Genomic DNA, 22,666 nt, shown 5'->3' with positions numbered 1-22,666 from the left:
CTCCGACGTCCTGGCCACGCCGAAAGGAGCCATATGCGAATGCGGTTTTCTCCAAATGAAAAGGACAGCTCGTGATGTGGTACTTGATCGCGATAATGCGGAGGCGCTATCGTTGATTTCGACAGCCGTCTAGATGTTTTATTGGATCTTGATGAGAAAATAAAGGTTCTTCCACTCCTCCGCTGCATGCTTTTATCCGAGACTTTTACGGAGCAAGCCGAACGGCATCATGCAGATGGTAACCATTATTTTGAGAAATCTGATCTTGACAGATGCACAACATAGTACATATCGAGCAAGCGAAATAGACATGGCAAAGCGGAAACTGCATGATTATGGATTGATTAGATACGTTCTACACATTACTCTACTTCTAATGGGACTGTTGAAGGAACAAAGGAATAACGGACGCCTCATCCCCACAAAACAAAATGCAAGCACATGTATCGTCGTCGTCGCTGTCGGCGTGGGGGACTATGCCCGACTCCACACCTTCCGTCCCTTAACCCAGACACCTAGCGTGTTCCTGTCGTCACCATTATAGACCCACTTGGCCACCTTATCATCCCAGGTTTCCCAGCCAAAAACATCAACCGGACCAGCGCTCTTCGGACCCTCAAATACAACATTATCTACCACTTCCCCTTCTGCGACCTCGTCTCCCGTCGTCTCCACAAGCTCGAGTCCGATTAGCTGGGCATCCCATTCCATGCCGACCTCGAATCCGCCAATCTTATTCTCCAGGCCGACGACCTTGGCGCCTCCTCGGGTAGCCAGGTAGAGGGACTCTTCAACGCTGAGCTTGCACTCGTCACCATCCGATAGGGCGACATGCCGGCTGACTAGAGTCGTTGCTCTGACAGCTTCCAGGATACTGGGACTGTAGCCTCCACTCACGTCTGTCCCCAGGCCAACAGTAACACCGCCGTTCATCAACCAACGCACTTTCGCTCCACCGCTTGTCAAGGCGCTATTGCTTACTGGGCAATGCGACACTTTGGCGTCCCGGCTCTTGATCAACTCCATTTCCTTCTTGCTCAGATGGATTGCATGGCCCAAGATCATCTTCGGTGTTAATAATCCGAATGCATCATACACCTCTGCATAGCTATCGTGTTCTGGGAACAACTTCTTTACTAGCTGGATCTCATTACGATTTTCGCTAATATGGGTCTGACATGGGAGACCGGTCTCCTTTGCCAATTTCCCGAGCTTCGCGAGAGCTTCGGTTGTACAACTTGGTGCGAATCGAGGGGTGATGATGGGTGATATAAGTTCGTAGTTCGGATCGATCTTTTTGATATGGTCGATGCAGAGACAGGTGTTTGCGATACTTTCGTCGGCACTTTCGTCACGGTAGTAATCAGGATTGATGTCTTTGTGGTCCATACAGACACGACCTACGAAGGCTCGTTGGCCGGCGGCAGAGCAGATATCGGCTAGGAGGTTGGTGGCTGGAACGTGGATGGTGGCATAGTATGCTGCTGTTGTGGTCCCATGGGACAAGGTGCGGGCGACACAGCGGGAGTATATCGTTCGAGCGACGGAGAGCGATGAAAGAGACGCCTCCCTAGGGAAGGTGTATTTGTTCAACCAGTCGAGAAGGGTGGAAGATCCGAAAACACCGGCATTTGGATACTGTGGGGCATGGATGTGAGTATCTGTGGGTGGAGAGAGTTGGTCAGTCAGCAATAGCTCCGCTGTTCGCGATGAAACGCCTGGGAAGATATCCTACCAATGAACCCCGGGAAGAAAAACTGTGTCGTCCCTGGCTTTGTCTGGACGATTTCGGCATTTTTGAAGTCAGGATGCTTGTATACAATGCTGTCGACGTCTTTGGCATCCCTTTCCACGAACTCGATTACACCATCGGAATTTACGCCAATTGCACCCTCCTCGCATATATCAAGCTTGGAAACCTCATCACGGGGACTGTGAATGAATGTACCGAAATAAATGGTCGGAGTGTTCACGACTTTGTATTTCCGGCTCGATGCTGCCATTGTGATGGTTCGCTGTGGTAGATGATTGCAACTATAACTAGGCCTAGGATAGGCGACAGGGCGTCGGAATATCACGGTCTTTGAGCTCGAGATTAGGTTTCGAATCCCAAAACCAAACATCAAATTCCCGAAGTTCTCTATCGGGGGTCTGAGTCTGAAGACGGCAACGGCAACGGATAAGCGAACAGAAGAGGAGAAAGAAGAAACCAGGTCGAAGAAAACCGGCGATTTAGAATGACGGGAAAGGTGGAACAAGATATAGATTTCCGCCGTCTGGGTTGCTTCTGTGCGACCAGCTGGTGCTGAGCTGCCTTATCCAAGCCATGGCGCCGATTGGAGCCCCCACCACCTGCCCCTTTCGAAGGTCTTAGGGACCACCAGATTTCTGAGGAATGGGCAACGCGCGGTTGAAACAGATCTCGATGGCTGGAGTCGAGTCAAGTCGAGTCGTGAATGGAGGCTGGGACGAGCTTTGAAGCTGACCCTGCCTGCTGCCGGAAGCCAATCTCCGTGGAGGTCGGCTGATTCCGGGCGTGGTAATTGTTCGCCGCAACACATATCATCCTCGCCTGCACGCGAGCATATGCAGAAAATATGCATGCAGTAGAGATAAGTCGAGAGGTAGGTAGATAAGGGAAGGAAGGGTGGGTCCTAGCGGGATCAGGCGAAAAATCAGTTAGATGGGAAGCTTCAAACCAAGGGGTTGGATTTGTCTCTCGTAGGGCTCGTTCCGCGCTGGGTTCGCTGGGACCTCTGGCTGGGTACTATAGAGGATGCAATAGTCATATTTTCTGATCTTATTGAAGCGCCGCTGACGTCGCTTTCTGCATCTTCATTGGCTGCCCATAGATGCATCTGATATGGTGTGGGAGGCGGCATGTCCTCGAGTTCTCCACGCTTATCTCCGCTAGAATCGATCGACGGACCCGACCTACTTATACCGTTCTGTACAATTTTTGGCTTCACAAAGTATCTGAAGATTAAGTAAGCTGCGATGACAATGGCAGCGACCACGCCGATTGCTATTCCTGCGAGAGCTCCGGGGTGTAGTCTCGAGGGAGGGTTGTCTGGATCCTGAGGGATTTGAACACCTTGTGGGGAGAGAATTGCTTCGATATCTTTCTTTCGACTCGCATCCCAGTTGCATTGACAGACCGAGAAGTTCTTTCTTTCGTAGTCTGCTATCACATATGCTTCTTGAAAGAAGACTCTTCCTAGCGTATATTGAGTATCATTCGCCGCCCTTTTCAGCGGAAAATACCGGACTGGGTTCGTAGTAAATGGGTAGTTGAGTTTAAGATCGAATGCAGCGTATGGAAATGTGATATCAACGGTATGATTTGTCGAAAAATGGCCAATCCTGAACACAATACTGGCATTCCGAGTGAGAAGTTTTTCATGCTGCGTATTGTTAACCAGGTATAGCTCCAAATCCTCGTTCCAGATGATACCGAAATCTTCCTCAAATCTTTGGCATGCATCGAGCGGTAACCATATATGTGAGACCGAGGAGTCGACGTAGGCGCTTATGCCGCTTGACGGCAATAGTGCTCGTGTTCCATTGGCATCCGAGCTGGTGATACGCTCGATGTTGACGCTTAGGTCTACTAGATCCTGAGAGTCGAACGGGATATATATCTTGTTACGAACAAATCGTGAGTTATCGTAGCCTCCAAGAATCAATTGTCCGAACACATTGTTAAATCCTATCGACAGGTTAGGTCAGAAGCTAGCCGGGCCGAGCCCTCTGATTATATAAGCAGGACTTACGGTACTGATTCCCAGCTGTATAGCTCCACGATAGACTTGGTATCTTTTTAGCATCCCTAAGGTTTTGTAAAAGGCTAGGTACCGGATTATTGAACGTCGAGAAGTTGGTCGGCCTTGGATTGAGCCCAAGAACCCCGAGGAAGAAATCCTTCGTCGCAATACCCGCAATGCTCTGGTTAGTTGTATTCGGTCCATCACTCCCCAACCACCCCAATACCATATTGTCATATCCGAAAAAAGCATTCCCTTCGAACCCTAATCTCTTCTCAACATTAAGTTTGTAAATTGAAGTCTCGGAATAAAGCGTATTGTTTTCCCATGTTGTAGATTCGTTCATCTTGAAGGTGAAACCACGTAGGTTCGGACATGTTGATATATCTTGTGATGACATACATCCTTCGGGAAGGATTACCATTTGTTGATTCGACCCTGTGCCGGGGAGTATCCTAGCTACTTGTGGTGGGGTCCCGACCCGCACAGCGAAAGTTGACCAAGGACCGTCATTGCCGTCCCTGTTGAATCGTAGTTAGGTTATACCGTCTCTGTATGCATGTAGACTTGGGATATCAATAGCCATACCATTCTTGCGAAGGATCGACTTCAACCGGGAACGGGATGGCGGCCTCCCGCCGCCGCAGAGAATTGCCGGTATCAATGTCTTCCATTACATATGATCGATATATAGGGGTTAAAAGTTGCAACAAGGGTTTTGCGTTGAAGGCCTGTATCAGCCTCATTACCGAAACGGTGTTTATTTTGACGACGTCGCGATACGACAGGCTACGAATTCCTGCATCAGGTCCCTCGAGGTTTCGATCGGTTCCGGATGGGTTATTTCGACCTATGACGAAAGAAGTGGGTTTCTGGCTTCCTGGAATCTGTGGAGACGAGCGTCCCTTTTTTCGCGACCGCAGATGTCTTGTCTTGTCTTGTAAGTCATAATCTGAACCCCTGGATCTATTTAGCATTTAGGCTCCAAACGTATGGCTTCATTAGGTGCGTCTATAGCTTGCTATTGTAGAGGAATGCGTATGATATCCAGTATGTACAATCAGGTCGAGGTCGACACCTCAGCTCTATGTATCATCGAAACACCAAATTAACCGTCTTGCGTCGTCGATGGCCGGCCTCTGAATCCTTTCCAGTCTCCAGTCCTTTGAGCTTTCTTGCATTTCTAGAAACGGTGGAAGTTCGAAACTAGATGATCAAGATGCAATCTCCCCCCAGCGCACGGGCGAGTTTCGTTCTCCGCAAACATGCCATTTCTCTTGGCCGGGTAATTTCTAATTTGCCCAATCATGTTAACACCGCGAACAGTCGCAGGTAACCCTGCAATGTTGCCTAAGTGCATATCATCTTCTCCTCCTGGCCGTACATATGTCGCGGTCGGACTATAGAAGGTTGCATGCCATTTGGCTGGAAGGAAAAACGCGTTAACTGGAGGCTGTGTATTCCTCGGAAGGATCAAACAAGGCCAAGGGCCCGAAGGGGATTTAAAACGGAGCCTCAAGATTTCATGGTTGCACAGCTTATCTGCAGCCAAACGACGGCTCCTTTTTGTCGACAGCGTTCTTCTAGAAAAGATATAATCTGTAGCCTCGATCCCAATCTGGAGCTCCGAATTGAACCTCCAAGGCTATCGAATTTCTCTTGCATGTTGAAGCGGCTTAAAACACCTGTCAGAAAAGTCCCGTTCCGCGATCCGTAGCTTTTTTATTTGGTGAATGCTGCTTGCTGCATGAATGACGAAGTCAACCGCATGTTCCCGAGATAACGTTAAGCCCTCACGATGATTTTTCCCGAGGCTTTTCTTGGCCTATTCATACGGTTTATTCTCATAAGAGGGGTAGAAGGGAACCCCGAGACGATAGGTACGGACATGTATGATCTTGATTTTTTTTTTTTTTTGTTTTTGAAACAAATAATATCGGACTTCAATTGGGGATGATAGGGACTAACACCTGCCCAGCCATCCCAGGAAATACTTCAGACACGCGACCCCCTATAACAGCAGCAGCCGACTCGTGCTGCTTCGTCGTTCAGGACCGAATAGATGATTACTACTGGCGTCGTTACACATTTACAGTTACCGAAACTGTACATGCGGTGACGACGCATGTGTCTATCTACCCAACTGGGAGGGTCACGAATATCGAAACAAGTACATATACGAGAATTAATCCGACTTATCGACCGCCAGCCGGAGAATTTTATGAATCATTGTATCGTGTCAATGATCCACTGAGACCGCCAAGAGGTTATGAATATAATAAGGCGCCGGGTGTGAAAGTACGCTCGACGCAATTGGGGAGTAAGGATGGAACAAAGATTGTTACTGCTGGGACGACGGTGTAAGTTCTCCTATACGATGCATACATCTATCAAGAATCCGATTCTAACAGGAAGAAAACAAATCAGCTTCTCCCCAAGTGCATTCAACGTATACAATTCCTTCAAAATCATAACCGTCCCACCAGTAACCGACAGCAATGGCAATTCTGTCTGCGTCACCGCCTCCTCGCACCCGAACCACCCAGATATGGGCATCCCAGGCAGCAGAAAGTTCACAGGACTGAATACCTACGCACAAGCATACTATGGCGTAGGAATCTGCACCCTAGAAATAATCCCATTCACGGAGACAATAGAAGACGACGATAATGGCACCGGTGCAACAACCAAAACATCCGTAACGACCGGAGCCGTAACATTAGATTGCACCTACACCCCCACCGGCGGCCCAAAACCTTCCGTCGTAACAGAAATAACATTAACAAAACCCTACGTCCGAATACCACCAGCTTCCGAAACAATCAGCTTCGATAGCATAGGTTGTACTATCGCGAATAATGTGCCACAGGAGATGTGGGGTTACTTCCCGCAGGATGTTATCGATTATATAGTTTCAGATCCGTCTATAAGATCACAGTATCCTGATATTACGAAGTGTCTTGCGGGAGGGCCACAGATATTTCCGCAGACGGTGTTTCATTGTGATCGTCCGCAGGTTTTGGAACCCCAAATTACTTTGACGTCGTATGATGAGGAGGTTATTACGATCGGCTCGGAATTCTTTCCTACGACTGGGGGATCGGGTTCGAGGACTCGTAAGTTTAGATATATTTCTACCGATCTTTGGTTATACACATACCTAATTATTTTAATAAACAGGCGAACCGGCTCAGGTCGATACAACTACCACGGCTGCTCCATCAAATAGCGACCCTTCAAAAACGGCCCGGCCAAACCCAACCGATGGACAGCCCGTCGAAACAAATCCCTCATCCAGATCAGGAACGCCATCGGATAACCAACCGGTCGACGAGCCACCGAGCTCACAATCCTCGGGATCGAGCCCCCAGAATCCAACATCGGATTCGACACCAGGACAACCTTCAGACTCAGGATCTCCCCAAGGTACCGGAAGCATAGGCCCATCATCGCTCAGCACAGCCACCACGAATCCCGGAGCCGGGAACACCAGTCCTGCGACAGATACACCAAGCGCAGCGCCGCCTAACAATTCGGGCACTTCCATCGTGGCACCTCGATATTTCTTCCAACTTGCCGCATTTGTCTCATTTCTTGCTACCGTATTTGCTATATAGCATTGTTCGGATCTCCAAAAGCACAAGATATCGTGTTCATCTTTGAAATCATTTTTAATACTATCAAACTTACTAATGACCTGTACAAGTTAAAGCCTTCATTCTACATTCATGTAATAATGACCCAATGTTATTTAATCAATACTAAGATAACATGGAACAATTCTGACAACTTCGAAAAAACGCCGCTCAAAATGCCAACGCATCTACCCCAAAATCTAAAATGGGAATATGTACATGTAACCACCCACGGTCTCCATACATATTATCTGGTCCAGACTGATCTAGATACTAGCTCTCCTCCCCGTCCTCCTCCATCTAATCCCCTTCCCAGCAACCCCTTCTCCACCATTATCCCCGCCCCAAACCCTCAATCCTCCTTTAACCTCCTTCAACTCCCTCAAAAACTTCTTGCCATAAACGTACCCCACATTATAAATCTCATCAAACTTTCCAAAGTCTAGCGTTCCATACATATCAATCGGTGGTCGCATATAATAACATCCAGGCGCCTGCTTCGCCCTCTCCAAAGCATCAACACTGCTAACATACGCCAGTCTCGCCTGGATTTCTGCTAATGTCGGCGGATTGGGTGTATAGCTGAATGGATTCCAGCGGTTAAACAGTGTCCATCCACCGCTGAGGGTATCACCGTAGTTTTGCGGCGTATTATCATCAATGCTGCCCACATCGATTGCGAAAATCGTGTCTGCTCCCAAACTCTTCATGTGCGAGACCGTCAAGTTATCCACGTATCCGCCGTCAAGTAACATGATACCCTCATCACACAATGGTGGTAGCAAGCCCGCCAAACTCATCGATGCTCGGACATATCGCCATGCATATCCGCTGGTATGGATCTCCATCCTGCTCCTACTGATATCAGTGGTGTTGCAGTAGAACTCTAGCCAAAAGTCCTCGATCTGGGAGTCCCCAAAAGTCTTGAAGATACCCCGATTGAATTCGTGGCCAGTCGTATAACTAACGGCCGGGTATGTCAAATCCAACATCATCCGCCACAAGCTCCCCATTCGACCAGAGAACTTCTTCGCCCAGCCGTACACTGGCACGATATCCGCATCTCGAGCGTATAGGGCGCCTACAAAGCTGCCGATACTAGTCCCGCCCACCAGGTCAATCGGGATACCTTCTTCCTCAAGTGCTCTAATAACACCAACATGGGCAATACCACGGGCACCGCCTCCTCCTAGGACCAACCCCACGCTCTTGCCGCAGAGCCTTCGCGCTAGACGGTGGAAGTCTCCTTTGAATGGTGCTTCTGAAGGATATACTGTTTGCCTTGTCCGTTTAGATATATAAATCGAAATCTCGTCATGGAGAATTTTGACACGCTTCCTGATGGCAGATCCGAATTGCTTTGGCTGTACGTGGACGGGCTCAGGGACGCTGTTCAAATTAACCGCCATTTGGATGTGATGATGCCCACCATTAATCCAAATGCGAGTCTTATAGCAAAAGTTAGTACTATCTATCTCCAGGGGACCAAGGAATACCGACCTTCAGCCATTGTCTCGTTAAACCAGGCTTCACGAATCGATCCGGGTGTAATAGCACCAGTTCTTTTCTCGCGGTAGTCTTCATACCAACCAAATATCTTTCGTAGTCGCCAATATCAGGATTGCCATCCGCCAATGCCACAAGCAAGATACAATCAGCTTGCTTTATGCAAGTCTGAGTCCATCGAGCGTTAACACTAGTATCGGCAACGTACAACACCATCCCATACTTCTCTTCCTGATCCGCTAGGAACTGGCTAAGCTTAAGCCGTCCGATCCTACTGAACGCATGTCGCCCCAGGTGCTTCAATATGGCAGCTTGATTAAGCGTCACAGCGCCGTTCGGGACACCGATCTGTTGTAGAGCGGTAGACAAACGATTGCTGAATTCTATGACAGGAATGCCGGTTGCTACAGGCAGAATACAAACGGTTCTAAGATTCATCTTGTTCGCTGTCTTCGTCGTTCCGATAGCGGCATTATCTTTTCTGTCAAGCGGCTGTTCTACCAGTGCTCGCATTCTTGTCGCAATGATTTTGGAGATCTGGATCGTGATACCAGGGTGTTCGAGTGCAAGACTATTGAACAATGTTTTGGGGAACCTGGCGACTTCTGTATCTCGTATTGCGTGCAAAGTGACGGGGCGGGTGGACTCCGTCAGAACCTCAAGCTCGCCGACGGATTCCCCTTGACCGTATTCGCCAGCAACGTGGATATCGCCATCATCCGGATTGCCTCTGATAGCTCTGAGACGGCCGTTCAAGATAATATAAATAGCATCACTGAGTTCTGTTAGCATACTAGACCCGAGAAAGTTTAGTAACTGCATTCTCACCTTTCATCGCCCTCGCGATAAATAACCTGCCCAGCGTCAATCTGCAGCCATTCCAGAGCGAAATCAATATGCAACATAAGTCTCGGTAACAAGCTCGTGATTCTCTTCGCCATCGTCAGTAAAACGACTGGATTCTTGTCCATGATCCTCTCGAAGCTACTTCGCGGTAAGAATCCGACATAGACATCTGTCTTTGCCCTAATCTCGACGAAGCTTCGGCTGCCGGATATGCAACCGATGTATCCTGCAACACCGCCGGGTTTTACCATAAACAAAGATTTTCGAGTAGGTTTCTTCGGTGCTGGTGTCGAAGGTGTGGTCTTGATAGAGCTGCTCGTGTTTGTTCGACTCAAAGCTGGTAGCACGGAATTTAAATTGGCAGTGCTACTCTTCCTTGATGCATTGTTCCCCAGAACACCGGTCTTTTTATCATCCTCAACGGCCATCGTAATATCCAAAAAGCCATCGATAACGTAGTATAACCCAGGACTTCGCTCGCCTTCCTCAACCAACGCACTCCCTTTCGGGAAGAAAACGATATCAACATCGTCTTTCATGTTTTCGAGGGAAGGAGCACCGGGCCCTAGCATGCTATTAGTTGAAATGGCGGTAGAGGCAATTGATTCTGTTTCTGCATCTTCGAACGGATCAATAGGTCCAAATGAGTTGAAAACTGCCTTTTGTCTTCTGGCATCGTAAGATACAAGACGAGGGCTAGCTTCAACAGAGCCACTGGGACGCTTTAACCCTTCTACCTTCGCGCTCGAAAGCCCAATCGCCTTAAACATACACTCGAGAACCGCCTCTCTAAATGTCCCTTCATCTTCTTCCTCGGGGACCACACTCATCTGCGAAGTCCTGCTGTTCACCATCGACAAGTTTGGGGATGACGAATCCTGGCTACCAGGATTTGCATGCCCGAGGCTACCGAGGGCACTATCAATATTTGACGGAATCGGGACGGGAAACCCTCTACCAAATGTCGCTTCCAGCTGGGGTGAGAAGTGGCCACTCGAATTGCTTCTAGGTCTGTGAAGAGGCACGTTGCTGAATAAATCCCCTGGGTGAGTGTTGGTTACCCACGGGCTATCCATGCCGCGCATATTTGAAGCCCGCGAGGCAACATCAATTCTCGTTTGAATCGAGAATGGTGATCGTCTTCTCCTTCTAGTAGCCGACGAACTACTATGTAGTACCATACCACGCCTGAGCTCCTCATCGTCCTTCGCTGCAGACTTTTCGGACGCAAACTTTTCTTTTAATCTATCTAGCGCAGCGCCCCGAAGATGGTTTGGAAGATCATATGAAGTATAGTTATTCATGCTCTTCTCGGCACGCAGCACTTCGCCTGAAAGCCCAAGATAACTTCTTGCAGTCGCAAACGTCACACGAAGGAACCTTGTGAGGATGACAGATACAATATGAGCTGATGCTTTAGGATAGCTTCGTGTGAGGCGCTTGAATGCCGCTGCCGGGATAACCGCTATCGTCGTATCAACCGTCGCGCGCGCAATAATATCGGGGTGGACAGATTTGGACTTGTATAGCTTTGGGCGAACGCGCCTTCCATGCGATTTGCTGGGGGCCGGGGTTGTGGGGCGGGAACTTGGAGTAAAGGCAGACGGCGATTCGGAGAAATCGTCGGCTAGCATAGGGAAAGTAGGGACTTTGGGTAGCGATACGCCTTCCGACATCCTAACAGATTGATTAGAAAAGCAAGTCATATATCGAACTTCTAAAGGAGCGGAAGCATACTGCCTTGACATTCCATTCTGCGAGAATGGGTGCTCCTGCATTGCAGGGCTTATACCTTGTTGGTAGTCTCGTGGCCCTTTCCTCAAATCGCTGCCAACTGAGGAGAAACTATCTTGCGTTTGTGGCGGTGTCGGTGCGGTACTGCTATCGTCATCGTCGTCATGTCGTAACTGCACATCTTCTGTGAACAAGCTTAAGATGGTGAACAAACTGCTCATCGGAGCTCCATTCTTGACTTCGGTTAACAATTGATAACCTTGCCCACCGGACAGTTCTTCTTCGTCGTCCCCGGAAACAGTATCTCCAGGGGCAGTAGACTTGACGAAGACCTGTACTAGACCATCAACAACCACGCAAAATCCCTTCTCCTCCTCGAGCAACAAAGTCTCGCCGGCAATCAATTTCCTTGTTTGCATGTGTCTTGTCAATTCGTGAAAGATTGGTCTCTCTAGATATCCAAACACCTTTATAGCGCTTAAAAACTCGTCAAGATAGCTTGCTATACCCGGTTTTGCGTCGTCGGCCTCCGGTCCGTCCGTGAAGAGGTCTATCTGTGGTTCCTTTCTCTGCGGTTCAGGCGGCAGATGGGCGTACATGTTCAAGTAGCGATAGCGCACGAAGTATGATATCAACGTTGCGAACATAAGAGCGATGGCTAACCTGGAAAACCTGTCAGATCTAGAATTTTGAATAAAAGTGGCTCCAATGGAACTTACAGAGTGGTGAAGTTCATGGTGATCGAGAAGCTGGTGCTAAAGAGAGTGAACAATACGGCAGGAACTGTATAGGTGGTAAAACTAAGGATCCAGTATGTAATCCATGGCAAAAGTTGAACCATACACAGGCCATAATAGATTAAGCTACCGGCAAAACTAAGGTTTTGAGTTGGCGGCACGGTAGACATGTCGGCTGGTAAGTTGGAAGAGGCGTTAAAAATGCCCTGTGCGATGGTAGAAGGCGAAGGTGAGGCCATTTTTGCAAACGGGGCCTCGAGACGGAGGCGTCTAGATATACGCTATGGATGGTGGGAGGTTCGCTTTCGAATGATGTGCTAGAGTTCTAGTCGGCTAGCGGCAAGCAAGTTTCGGCGATCGACGTGCTATTCGAAGAATTCGATATTGTAGTTTAATATGGATATACGAAATTCTGAAGAGAACCCCGCGAGTTCTTTTCCGGGTGGTCGGTTGAAAGTGGAGTTCAGCACCTTGGGTTATGCTGTAGAAGGAAGGTTCTTCGGCATGCTCGTAGTATGCTATGATGTAATATCATGAGAAGCAAGGGCCCCTGCATATCTCGTTTCTGATCGATTCTTTGGAGCATAAGATGCGTCCGTGCCTGCGTCCTGGTTAGCGGTAGAGCCTGCAAATAAAGAACTAGAGAAGATGATGTCGATGCGGTGGCTTTTAGGTCGTCCGAAAGTTGACCCCTCCAAGCACTGCGAAAGAATGAACACCCGGGGGGTGATAGTAGCTTGGAGCTTGCTTGTGATAGACACACAGCAAACGGCCAGCCAATGACAGTTGGCGCGTTCAGCTTGTGCGTCAGAAGAACACGCGTGGAAAGTCTAGCCGAGAATCTACATAGGACAGGCTAAACCTGTTGCTTTTCAGTCTTGGCATTCCTCTTTTAGGAATTTTGTTGGATTTTGAGAAACAACATATTCACTATGTACATAGCCTCGAAGATGTAATACATATCCTTCCGTTAGAATTCATTTCATGCAATGCTTAAGGGACTTTCAGTTTTTCTCTTCCTCCTTTCTCTCTGGTTAGGAAACAAAGAGTGAATAACCAGATGAATTACGTGCTGGCTTACCTCACTTCGACCGCTCTCACCGTCGATTATTATTTCCATCCCCTCGCACCGAGTTCGAAGATTCGTCCAACTGGTTGTCAATACCGAAGATCACAAAAAACTGCCCAGCGACCTGTCGGCAGCCCACACATCATGTCACCTTCCAGTCCACTGTTTGCTGATGCTGCGGAAAGCCAGCAAGGGCCGAGCTCGGACTCCGGTCCTGACGCGTATTTTAAGTTTTACACCGACAATCCGGACGACGAGGATGAAGATTCCCTCGACGACTACACTAGTTGCGGCGAAGGAGAAGGCAACGAGTACCCGGCCTACGGGCGATATAAAGGAGAGGAAGAATACGCCAATTACGGCGTTGATGATGACATGGATGATGACGAAGGCTAAGAACTAGATCAAGGGGTCTACAGTAACCCGGCCCAATCCGCAGGGTACTCGACTTCCTACTACTCTCCCTACCGTTCTCCTTCCTTCGGTCCTGGATACCCGGAGTTCCGTCAAGGCTGCCCTCCTAGCGAATGTGGCATCGGTTTAAATACTGATAGCCAACGAGGTCACTGCCCTCGCCCTAAACAGCTCAACCATCACCAATGAATGGAGGGCCATGATCAAGTCCCAGACCTTAACCGTGCCCGAAGTCGCACCATAAACTCTGCGACAGGTGACTCCGTCGTCACTAACAATGCGCGTAAGTTTTCTTCCGAAGTGTCCCGCTGGACTAAACCTAAGGCTAATCTAATCTCGGTTTTCGCAGCTGCTCCTACCGTCCTCAACCTTATCAACTCCTGGGCTCTAACTGTTTTCCAGTTTTGAGGGGAAATTAAAATCTCTTGCTCTGGGTATATTACGGTCAGGTTTCCACGAACCTAGAACGACCATTTTAGTCGACTAACTACATATTATCTGCTCTGCTTGTATACCTGTTGTTTGTGCTTCTTTTATTATTATGAATACTCTACCTATCAGACCTATCTTTCCCAGACTAGCCTCCTTCCCAATCGGCTCATCATTATACCTGTCCGGAACACTCTACTTGTCTGATAATGTCTGTCAAGTCAATGTGGAACCTCTTTATGGAATAAAGCCTATTTACGAGACGGAGCAGATCCAATGGTTAACGCGTGATGAACTATTTCCCATAAACACGTAACTTCGTCTATGAGTAGATATGTAAATTTAGTCTACTTGTAGACCTTAGATTATAGCTTCGAAAAAGATTAATATATGCTCATGTACGGTATATACAGGTCACATGTATCCAGCCTTGCCAATAGGGACTACATATAGTCAATCTTAAAGATAGGGTGTAAGTAATGAATGTTCAAATTTTGCTTGAGATCTCAAGGTGTTTGACATTGGGATGGTATAGAGCCTGGGGACGAGGCTATTACGGGGCTAGAGGATACAATAGACATCTCTCGGGTATATAAGTACCTCCTACCCACCCCCCACTCTCCCTCCTTCCCCTCTTCTCCTCTTTTCTCTTCTCTTTTCTCACAACAACAAACAACATCAATTCATTCATTACAAGACACAACAACAGCTCTTCACCAACATTCAGGCTCTTCATCATTCACACAATCAATCAAAAGTATGTATCTTCTTCGTAAATAGACGAGACTGGGAGTGAGATTTCCCGTGTGATTCTTGTAGTTTCCCATGATCACCGGTCAATATTCACGATAAAAGCTCTATGCCTCAGTAGCTGCCTTAATGGCGATCGACCTTGGCGACTGAGGAACCTCCAGGTTGCGAAGCGTTAAAAGAAAGAGGTTCTTGCGGAAGTCCCTTCAACAGCGGCCGAACCTGAACGTACTTTGGATACCCACTCATGTGAATGGTTTTTCAACAAATCCTGAAACTTGAGCGGCGGTTATCGAGCGAAGCGGAGACCTCGGAGTTATATGGACCACATACAATTAGGCTTCGGTTTAGCTGGTTTTCATACCTTCTTTTGTTCTTTTCTAGGTTCCGATTATTTCGTCATCGCAGCAACGACCCCCTAGCGCTCAGCATTTACAATACTCAGCAACGGGTTTCTAGATCATATCCACATGTACCATGGATAGATACCAAATCAAGTTTTATTCCATCTCACTGTGCCTTAAGATTCCTATTCTCGTAAATGCTTTTAGCTATTGAATTGTGCCTGTCGTCTCGTTCCCACTGCCCTGTTTCCAATCCCGAAGAGGTCTCACGCTAACCCCGTACGGCAAAGACCGACGAAACTCTGGTCCATGATTGGGTAATTCAAAATAACACAGCTTTCAGCACAACCAACATAAAACCACAGTGGAAACTTCTAGGCCTCCCCCTTCTCGTCCTGCGTAGCTGAGCGATCCACCCCTAGAACAACGAATAGATTGTGACACTGTAATGCCCTTTTGATGTCCTGGAAGCTGGATTGGAGCTACGTGTTGAAGTTGCCCGGACATCAGAGTATATTGATCCTGCACTCACCCGCCCCGTGGTGTTTACGTACAAGCTTCAACACCACGTAACATCACCAGATAGCTCCCATCATCGATCTATATCATATCAATCCCAAGCCTTCCAACCATGACGCGAAGATGCGTTGCGGTGGTATACCAAATATCCAATAATGTATGCCCTTCACCCGGTTCCACCTACGTTGCATACTAGAACGACCTTCTAACCTCTTCCAACCAACCAAAATAGGACATCGTCAAATTGATCATGAACTCGAAACAACATACCAAAGAAAGGGACTGGTACAAGATAATCGAGAAAGAGTTTATCCAACGAGGTGCCCCGAAGAACGAGGAAACCACAAGTAAGGCAAGATGTGTAGTTGGTCGTATTCGAAAGGTAAGACGCTGATATTCTTATCTCGTCATTTTATTCCCATTCTATAGTTAATTAGAGATATTGCTTTTGATAGGAGCGCCCGCTACTAGGTGGCCTCATAGCTATTATCAAACACGAGAAGAAAAGGCAAAGGCGTTTGAAAGTCAATCTAAAAGCGGAGAAATCGGCCTCGAGGTTAGACACTGGTCCACCAACCAAAGTGGAGAAATAAATTTTAGTAGACATCTGCAATTGGTGATGTTCATACAAGGCGAAAGATCCCGAGATTTCTTTCTACTAGACCAATCATCGCGGTATAAGTAGTGAACGGCTACTAGTATATTATGGTAGGTGGTATTCTGCCATTTATTAATAGTATAGAAACCACAGGTTCCGATTGGAGTCGTACTCAAGAATCCGTTGAATGGAATCTCCTTTCTATAACTATCTAATTTCAGCATTATCCCTGTCCAATCCTGTGTCTCTTTTTAACATTGACAGCTCTTCTCCGCAAGCGACTGTTGCTCCACATATTGACCATGTCCAAACGCGGCATGTCCAAACGCATGGACCGGTAATAAATCCGTCCAACCCAAGACAGGGTATGTAAATTCGATTTCTTGAAAGACAATATCGAAAATGGGGAATTGTTATATTTTCAGGATAGAACTTCTTCGCAACATTTCTTTTCGCGAGCGAAGGTCCAAACGACTGCAACCATTACATTGAGACTCGACTGCAGCATGACCTTTGCACAACAGGAAGTTGGAAGAGAGTCAGCGGAATGCGTTGTCAGGGAATCCCTGGAAATCTTCTGTCAAACAGGAGTTCACCATATCTCTTGATATAATCTTGGGACACTAGCTAACTACATCGAGGGTCTCGCTAGAATATTTCCATCTAGCCTGGTGATTTCCATTTAAACGAAAGGATTCTTAGGAGTGGGGTGATTTTTACACCGAATTTACGACGGAAAGGACCGTCAACCATAACCCCTCGAAGGAGAAAGAAGACTATAGTACGGCGACTTTTGGTTTCGGCAGTACCGGGTTCTAACCTTTCGGCTAGAAAGGTATACCATAGCGTTTCATGGTATTAAAACCGCAGCCTACACAAACAGACATGATTCCACAACTGTTGACGACATATACGCCTTCCGATCTCATCGGTTAACTTAAAGGTTGGCTAGCCGGTCTCGGATATGCCAAAATATCCGAAGCTGACACCAAAGAATTAGCTCAATTGATCAATGGAATCACTTTTCGTGGAGGCTGACACAATGGAGATCAGCTCAATATGGCATTCTACCTGGGAATTCGGTTTGAAAGTCGGCTACGCCAGGCGGCCGTAATATGCAGGGCTTATAAACTCCGGTCGACAGCGGCACCTGGCCTGAGCTGTCTCATATGGCTAAGACAAACGATATTTTTGGAAAGCTTAGGTTGCACGAGCAAGGTATCGCGGTTGCAGAGCGGTGATGTAGCTTCGACATCACATGTGCTACCTACCTACCGCATACTTCACCGTTTTCAACATTCCATCTGGAAAAACGAAGATTCTGTAAACCCTTGCATCTAAATTCTGTGACGGTGATCCCTCCTTAGACATACTATAGCTCCTATTCACAATTTCCTTTGCCACTAACCATTCCGCGAGCAAGGGCCTGATCTAAGAATAAATCAACTTTTGGTATAGGCAGGTACCGTTCTACCCTTGCGACTTGAAAACTAAACATCTAGACTAAGCTATCACGCAAATACTCCTTAAGAATGTAAATATATAAACGATCAAGATGCCCCCGAAATCTTCCTTTTTTCTTCATCCTGCTCTCAGCATCGATATCCAACGGTCTCCAACGATCCACTTTCGCTAAAACTTCCTCCGAATACCTTCGTTAAACTTTCCACAATCCTCTGATATCTAACATTTTTATACATCTACCACAAACCAACCACAAAAATGCAGCTCACTTCCATCCTCCTCCCAATCCTCGGTATGGCCACTGCCATCCAGGCCGCTCCAGCTCCTCAAGCCGCTCCAGGCCAAACAACCTCAATGCCTACCTTCACCATCTCCAACTTCTCCAATTCGGGCTCCCCTCACTCCGCGCAAGTTAGCATTTCCTTCGACCTGAAGAGCAACCCCTTCGGGTATACCGCCAAATGCTTTGCTACCCACCCAATCGGTGCCGGTAGTGCCGGCGCCTCGGATATCAAGGGCACCATCGCATCGCCCAAATACTACACCGAATGCAAATCCAACGAATCTGGAAAGAAAAACGGGTTTGGATTCGTTTATGAGCCGAAGACTAATACCTTCCTTCTTTCGGTTACTCAGTGGACTGGTGGTAATACACTTTCTGGATCGATCTCTTTCCCTAATAAGATCAAGACCCAGAAGAATGCCAATCCAAATGGAAATTATAACTACTTGGATGCTCCCAAGCAGTTCACTATTCTCTCCAACTTGCCCGTTGTTGCTCCTTAAATGCGAACACCACGGGTTTTGGAAGTGTAAACGGTCAAAACGGTAGCTCATTTGACTGTTTTACACATAGAAATGCGAGTATAAAAGGAACTGGAAGCTCGAGTTGTTAGCTTGGTTATATATCTTAGTTACGATAATTAGTGTTAGTATATTCAGCTTCGGCGTGTATTATAAAGTGAAAATTATATATACCGATGCTTGCCTTAATCAACTTGATTATCTCCGTAATACCTTTGTAGGGCGCCGTGGCGCCCTAACGTCTTCTCTAGCTATATTGCTATGCCCTAAATAAAACTTCCATGATATAAAATAGTTGGTTAGTGTTCAAATCCCTAACATCTTACAGACGTATCGTGTCTGCAGGCCAAGAAGTTCGTTTAGCTTATTGGATCAGCCTACCAAAAACGGGTCATACAGGTCCTATTCGTTGCATTGATAGGCTAATAACTCCACTAGGCCATGGTCAGGTATACATCTCATTTAAAGCTTAATACTTTAATCATCCTATCAGACTTCATAACCGGTTAAGCATGCTATATTTCAATAAACTCGGTTTCGGAAGCCAAAGGATATCAGGTACACTTCCGGATCAAGTTCGTTTTAAGTAACAGTCTTTCGTTTCGATTATAGGAGATAAACTTATGGACTTGTATGTGGAGTTTAGTCAGTTAAGCGACACCGACTCATAATCCTGGAGACTCGTGATCGTGATATCGGTTCTCACGCCAATGGACGGTCTAACAACATACTTTGTCACGAGCGGACTTCGTACGACATTGGCTAGATGACCCAACCATTCCCCTGCCCCACGACACAGGTCTTTACATTCGCTACGGCGAAGTGGTTTGTTAGCCCTAGGATGCTTTTGATTCTATTCGTTGTTTAACGCAAACCGTTGACATTTCCAAGGCGCACCTCGAGGCGTCCGATGGAGAACATATGGCATTAAATATCTGGGTAGTTCTACCTCTCTATAAACTATAATAATATTAGTGTATATGCGTCTCGGTTTGTGAGACCCGCTGGCGGGTAATATCACTGCATCTTGTATCGTAGATATTACTCCATCATGTCTTTTCATTCCCTGTTCACGTACCCGTAATAGCTGAGAAAAGAATAACTGCATATACAATGCAAAAAAATAACTTCTAGTTCCCTCGTATCTCGTATAGCAATCTATCATAATAACCCATCCATAGGCCTAACCACTGGCGGCGCAGGACTCATACCCGTCATGGGAGTAGCAAATGGATCTTCTCCCTCCAAAACACCAAATCCACCATCTGGATTTCCAAGCCCATCGTATCCAATAAGCATACACTTCTTACTAGCCACATTAACTGCAATCTTCGCTGCCTTAACCGCATCTAACCTTCTATACCCCAAGGCATATATCGCAGCTCCAATAAAGGTATCCCCAGCGCCTGTAGTCTCCACAATCTCCGAAGGCGCAATCTCCGGAGCAGGGATATGTCTCATCTCCACCGTCCCAGCATTAAATCGTACTGCATATGCACCTTTAGACCCAACCGTTATAAACGCCGTTGCTCGCCTTTTTACCGTCCTTTTCAAATAATTTGTAAACATCTTAACCATAAACTCTTTATCACCTCCATCCCAAGAACCTTTACTCGCTTCTTCTAGAAACCCCTTCATGTATCCTTCTGCTATGAACGCTACATCGCACATCCCCATTAACCGACCTAGACCGGGACGTCCATAGGCTTCGAATTCGGCACTGATGACGCAGGGGTTTTGTTTATATTCCCTTCTACCGATGAAGTGGTCTATGACACCTTCAACCATGAAGCACTCGCGACCTTCGAAATGGATCCAGGAGGGATAGAAGCTCGAGTGGGCGTTGTAGACACGCGAGAGCATGTCATCGTACGCATAGGACATAAAAGTGGATTTCGGGAAGAAGTGGGTGAAAAGCAGAGATTTGACTTCTGATGTTTTCAGCTGGGGTATTCTGCGAGGCTGATATGGTTAGTCTCGTTATTCAATATGCGAAATAGTGGACAGGAGGTGGGACTGACAATTGATGTGATATTATAGTTCTTGAACCCGTACTCTCCGACTCAAATATATATGCCGTTGGAGTCGTCTGTCCTTCTCCTTCTCGAATCTCATAAAGCATAGTAATCCCCTTCGCTTCAAGGGCCGATATCAGCGGCCTATCATCTACGCCATTGCGTTGTTAGAGTGGTATTCTTATGTAATCAACGACACGATTGAAATTGAAATTGGATCGAAACATACCGCCAGATGGCTTCAGGCCCTCCGACCGCCGTCGCGTACAGTAATTGTGTACCCGGTGCGACTACTTGTGATAGAACGGAGAGCGTATTGGAGATGTTACCGCCCACGCGAACTTTCTCCGATGTAGCAGATTGCTTTGCATCTTCGGCCGGGAATTTGGGAACCTTAACGATGACGTCGCGGTAGAGGGCGCCGATTGCTAGGATCGAGAATTGAGGTCCTTCTACAGGTGCTGATGAAGTATCAATTGGATCCATGATATTTCCGTTCGTTCGTTCGTTCGTTGGGTCTCTTTATCCCATGGCCGGTTATATCATGGCTCTGGTTAGATAGCGACGAACGAGCGTTTTATATGTCGGCCAACAACAACCCAGCAGAGTTCAGTTCACCATTTCCCAAAGATAAACAACGTCGACAAGACTTCTCCATAGACGATGCCGTACACCAAACGCCCACGATGACTTCAACTTCAGCGCCACCATCAGGCACCCCTCTCAAACTCCCAACCCCATCGACGTCGCACATAACCTCCCAGCCCGTCTACCCACCATCCGAAGACTCCTACCTTCTTCTAGATGCCTTCTCCCTCCCCTCCGAAATCGCCTTCATATCCTCCCGTCTCCCAGCCGGGACTCCATCCCCACTTCTCGTCGAAATAGGCACAGGCTCTGGCGTCGTTTCTGCCTTTCTAGCCGCTCATGCAGGTGTACTTTTCGGCCGACAGGATGTTATCACCATGGGACTTGACGTCAGTTACACAGCTAATACCGTAACAACCACCACAATATCAACAGCATGTTCTCAACATCCCGAAACTTCAGCTACGTTCCTCGATTGCATGACATCGGATCTTACATCGTGTTTAAAACCGAATTGTGTGGATATACTGGTCTTTAATCCACCATATGTCCCTACCTCTGAGCACCCGTCGTTATCTACATTGCGCGATGGGAAACAGCAGAAGGTTATTATCAATTCGAAGAGTAAAGAGGACTACGATATGGAAGACTATTTGTTCTCTTTAACTTATGCTGGTGGAGATAAGGGCATGGAGACTACGGATATGTTGTTAGATCAACTTCATGAGGTGTTGAGCGAGAGGGGCGTCTTGTATCTTCTCCTTTGTGCGGGAAATAGACCGCCAGAGGTTCTTGAGAGAGTTACGGGAATGGAAAGCGGATGGAAGATGGAGCGTGTCATTGAGAGGAGGGCAGGGAGTGAGATATTGAGTATTTGGAGGGTATATCGTTGAAGATACAATTATACTAGAAAATAATTTACTACGTGCGGAGATACCTCTATTCATTACCCTCGGCGTAAAACATTGCCACTGATATGGTCATTGTTTGACGTGTATACGATCAAACTCTATGAGTAGGGCAGCATCGGGGGAGTCCTTGGTTCGAAGAAATATATTATATTGCGAGAAGTCAAGAGAGACAGGTTGTACAGCAGAGCGTCGTCACGCAGAGCCCGGGGTCGTCGATTCTACCTACCTGAAGTTAATATCTTAACATCCATGCCGCAACTTAGAATAGACACCTTGATCCCTAGTAAATGATAGCTGTATATATTATATATTTTAATGGAAACTCCGAAAATCGCCCCGAATGGAATAACTCATACAATAGCCAGTAGATCCGGATAAATCGTTATGGATTGAATTCAAGAAGTTAGCATGTTTGATTCCATCCAGAATTAATTGAAAAACTTAAGATCCGAAGTATATACGTTTAGAGGGTATCCGATTACAGCTTCACCTTGGGACAATTATGTCAACTGACATAGTTGAGAGAAGGCAAAATTGGT

The 22,666-nt window shown here is 47.1% G+C and overlaps 8 protein-coding genes across 8 annotated transcripts; 4 read left to right on the top strand and 4 right to left on the bottom strand.

Moving 5' to 3' along the window:
- Positions 1-474: 474 nt before the first annotated feature.
- On the bottom strand, positions 475-2,003 carry DFL_003676 (uncharacterized protein; the record flags this gene model as incomplete). Its single annotated transcript, XM_067632647.1, has 2 exons — positions 475-1,661; positions 1,736-2,003. 2 exons carry the CDS (start codon positions 2,001-2,003, stop codon positions 475-477), a joined length of 1,455 nt encoding a protein of 484 aa, XP_067490896.1.
- Positions 2,004-2,693: 690 nt separating this feature from the next.
- DFL_003675 (uncharacterized protein) lies at positions 2,694-4,110 on the bottom strand (the record flags this gene model as incomplete). The annotated part of the gene is made up of 2 exons (XM_067632646.1): positions 2,694-3,709; positions 3,774-4,110. The coding sequence occupies 2 exons, from the start codon at positions 4,108-4,110 to the stop codon at positions 2,694-2,696; spliced, it is 1,353 nt and encodes a 450-aa protein (XP_067490895.1).
- A 1,452-nt stretch (positions 4,111-5,562) lies between these two features.
- DFL_003674 (uncharacterized protein) lies at positions 5,563-7,381 on the top strand (the record flags this gene model as incomplete). Its single annotated transcript, XM_067632645.1, has 4 exons — positions 5,563-5,644; positions 5,743-6,124; positions 6,192-6,880; positions 6,945-7,381. 4 exons carry the CDS (start codon positions 5,563-5,565, stop codon positions 7,379-7,381), a joined length of 1,590 nt encoding a protein of 529 aa, XP_067490894.1.
- Positions 7,382-7,665: 284 nt separating this feature from the next.
- DFL_003673 (uncharacterized protein) lies at positions 7,666-12,461 on the bottom strand (the record flags this gene model as incomplete). The annotated part of the gene is made up of 5 exons (XM_067632644.1): positions 7,666-8,847; positions 8,900-9,680; positions 9,734-11,428; positions 11,489-12,148; positions 12,205-12,461. The coding sequence occupies 5 exons, from the start codon at positions 12,459-12,461 to the stop codon at positions 7,666-7,668; spliced, it is 4,575 nt and encodes a 1,524-aa protein (XP_067490893.1).
- A 974-nt stretch (positions 12,462-13,435) lies between these two features.
- On the top strand, positions 13,436-13,687 carry DFL_003672 (uncharacterized protein; the record flags this gene model as incomplete). Its single annotated transcript, XM_067632643.1, has 1 exon — positions 13,436-13,687. The coding sequence occupies one exon, from the start codon at positions 13,436-13,438 to the stop codon at positions 13,685-13,687; it is 252 nt and encodes an 83-aa protein (XP_067490892.1).
- Positions 13,688-18,067: 4,380 nt separating this feature from the next.
- DFL_003671 (uncharacterized protein) lies at positions 18,068-18,595 on the top strand (the record flags this gene model as incomplete). Its single annotated transcript, XM_067632642.1, has 1 exon — positions 18,068-18,595. One exon carries the CDS (start codon positions 18,068-18,070, stop codon positions 18,593-18,595), a length of 528 nt encoding a protein of 175 aa, XP_067490891.1.
- Positions 18,596-19,774: 1,179 nt separating this feature from the next.
- On the bottom strand, positions 19,775-21,114 carry DFL_003670 (uncharacterized protein; the record flags this gene model as incomplete). Its single annotated transcript, XM_067632641.1, has 3 exons — positions 19,775-20,567; positions 20,635-20,772; positions 20,858-21,114. 3 exons carry the CDS (start codon positions 21,112-21,114, stop codon positions 19,775-19,777), a joined length of 1,188 nt encoding a protein of 395 aa, XP_067490890.1.
- A 200-nt stretch (positions 21,115-21,314) lies between these two features.
- DFL_003669 (uncharacterized protein) lies at positions 21,315-22,109 on the top strand (the record flags this gene model as incomplete). The annotated part of the gene is made up of 1 exon (XM_067632639.1): positions 21,315-22,109. The coding sequence occupies one exon, from the start codon at positions 21,315-21,317 to the stop codon at positions 22,107-22,109; it is 795 nt and encodes a 264-aa protein (XP_067490889.1).
- Between the last annotated feature and the right edge of the window lie 557 nt (positions 22,110-22,666).

This window comes from Arthrobotrys flagrans (genome assembly GCF_004000055.1).
Source record: "Arthrobotrys flagrans strain CBS H-5679 chromosome Unknown unitig_0, whole genome shotgun sequence".
NCBI classification, from domain to species: domain Eukaryota; kingdom Fungi; phylum Ascomycota; class Orbiliomycetes; order Orbiliales; family Orbiliaceae; genus Arthrobotrys; species Arthrobotrys flagrans.
Note: the sequence above shows the minus strand (reverse complement) of the source record. Positions and strands in the feature narration are given on the sequence as shown.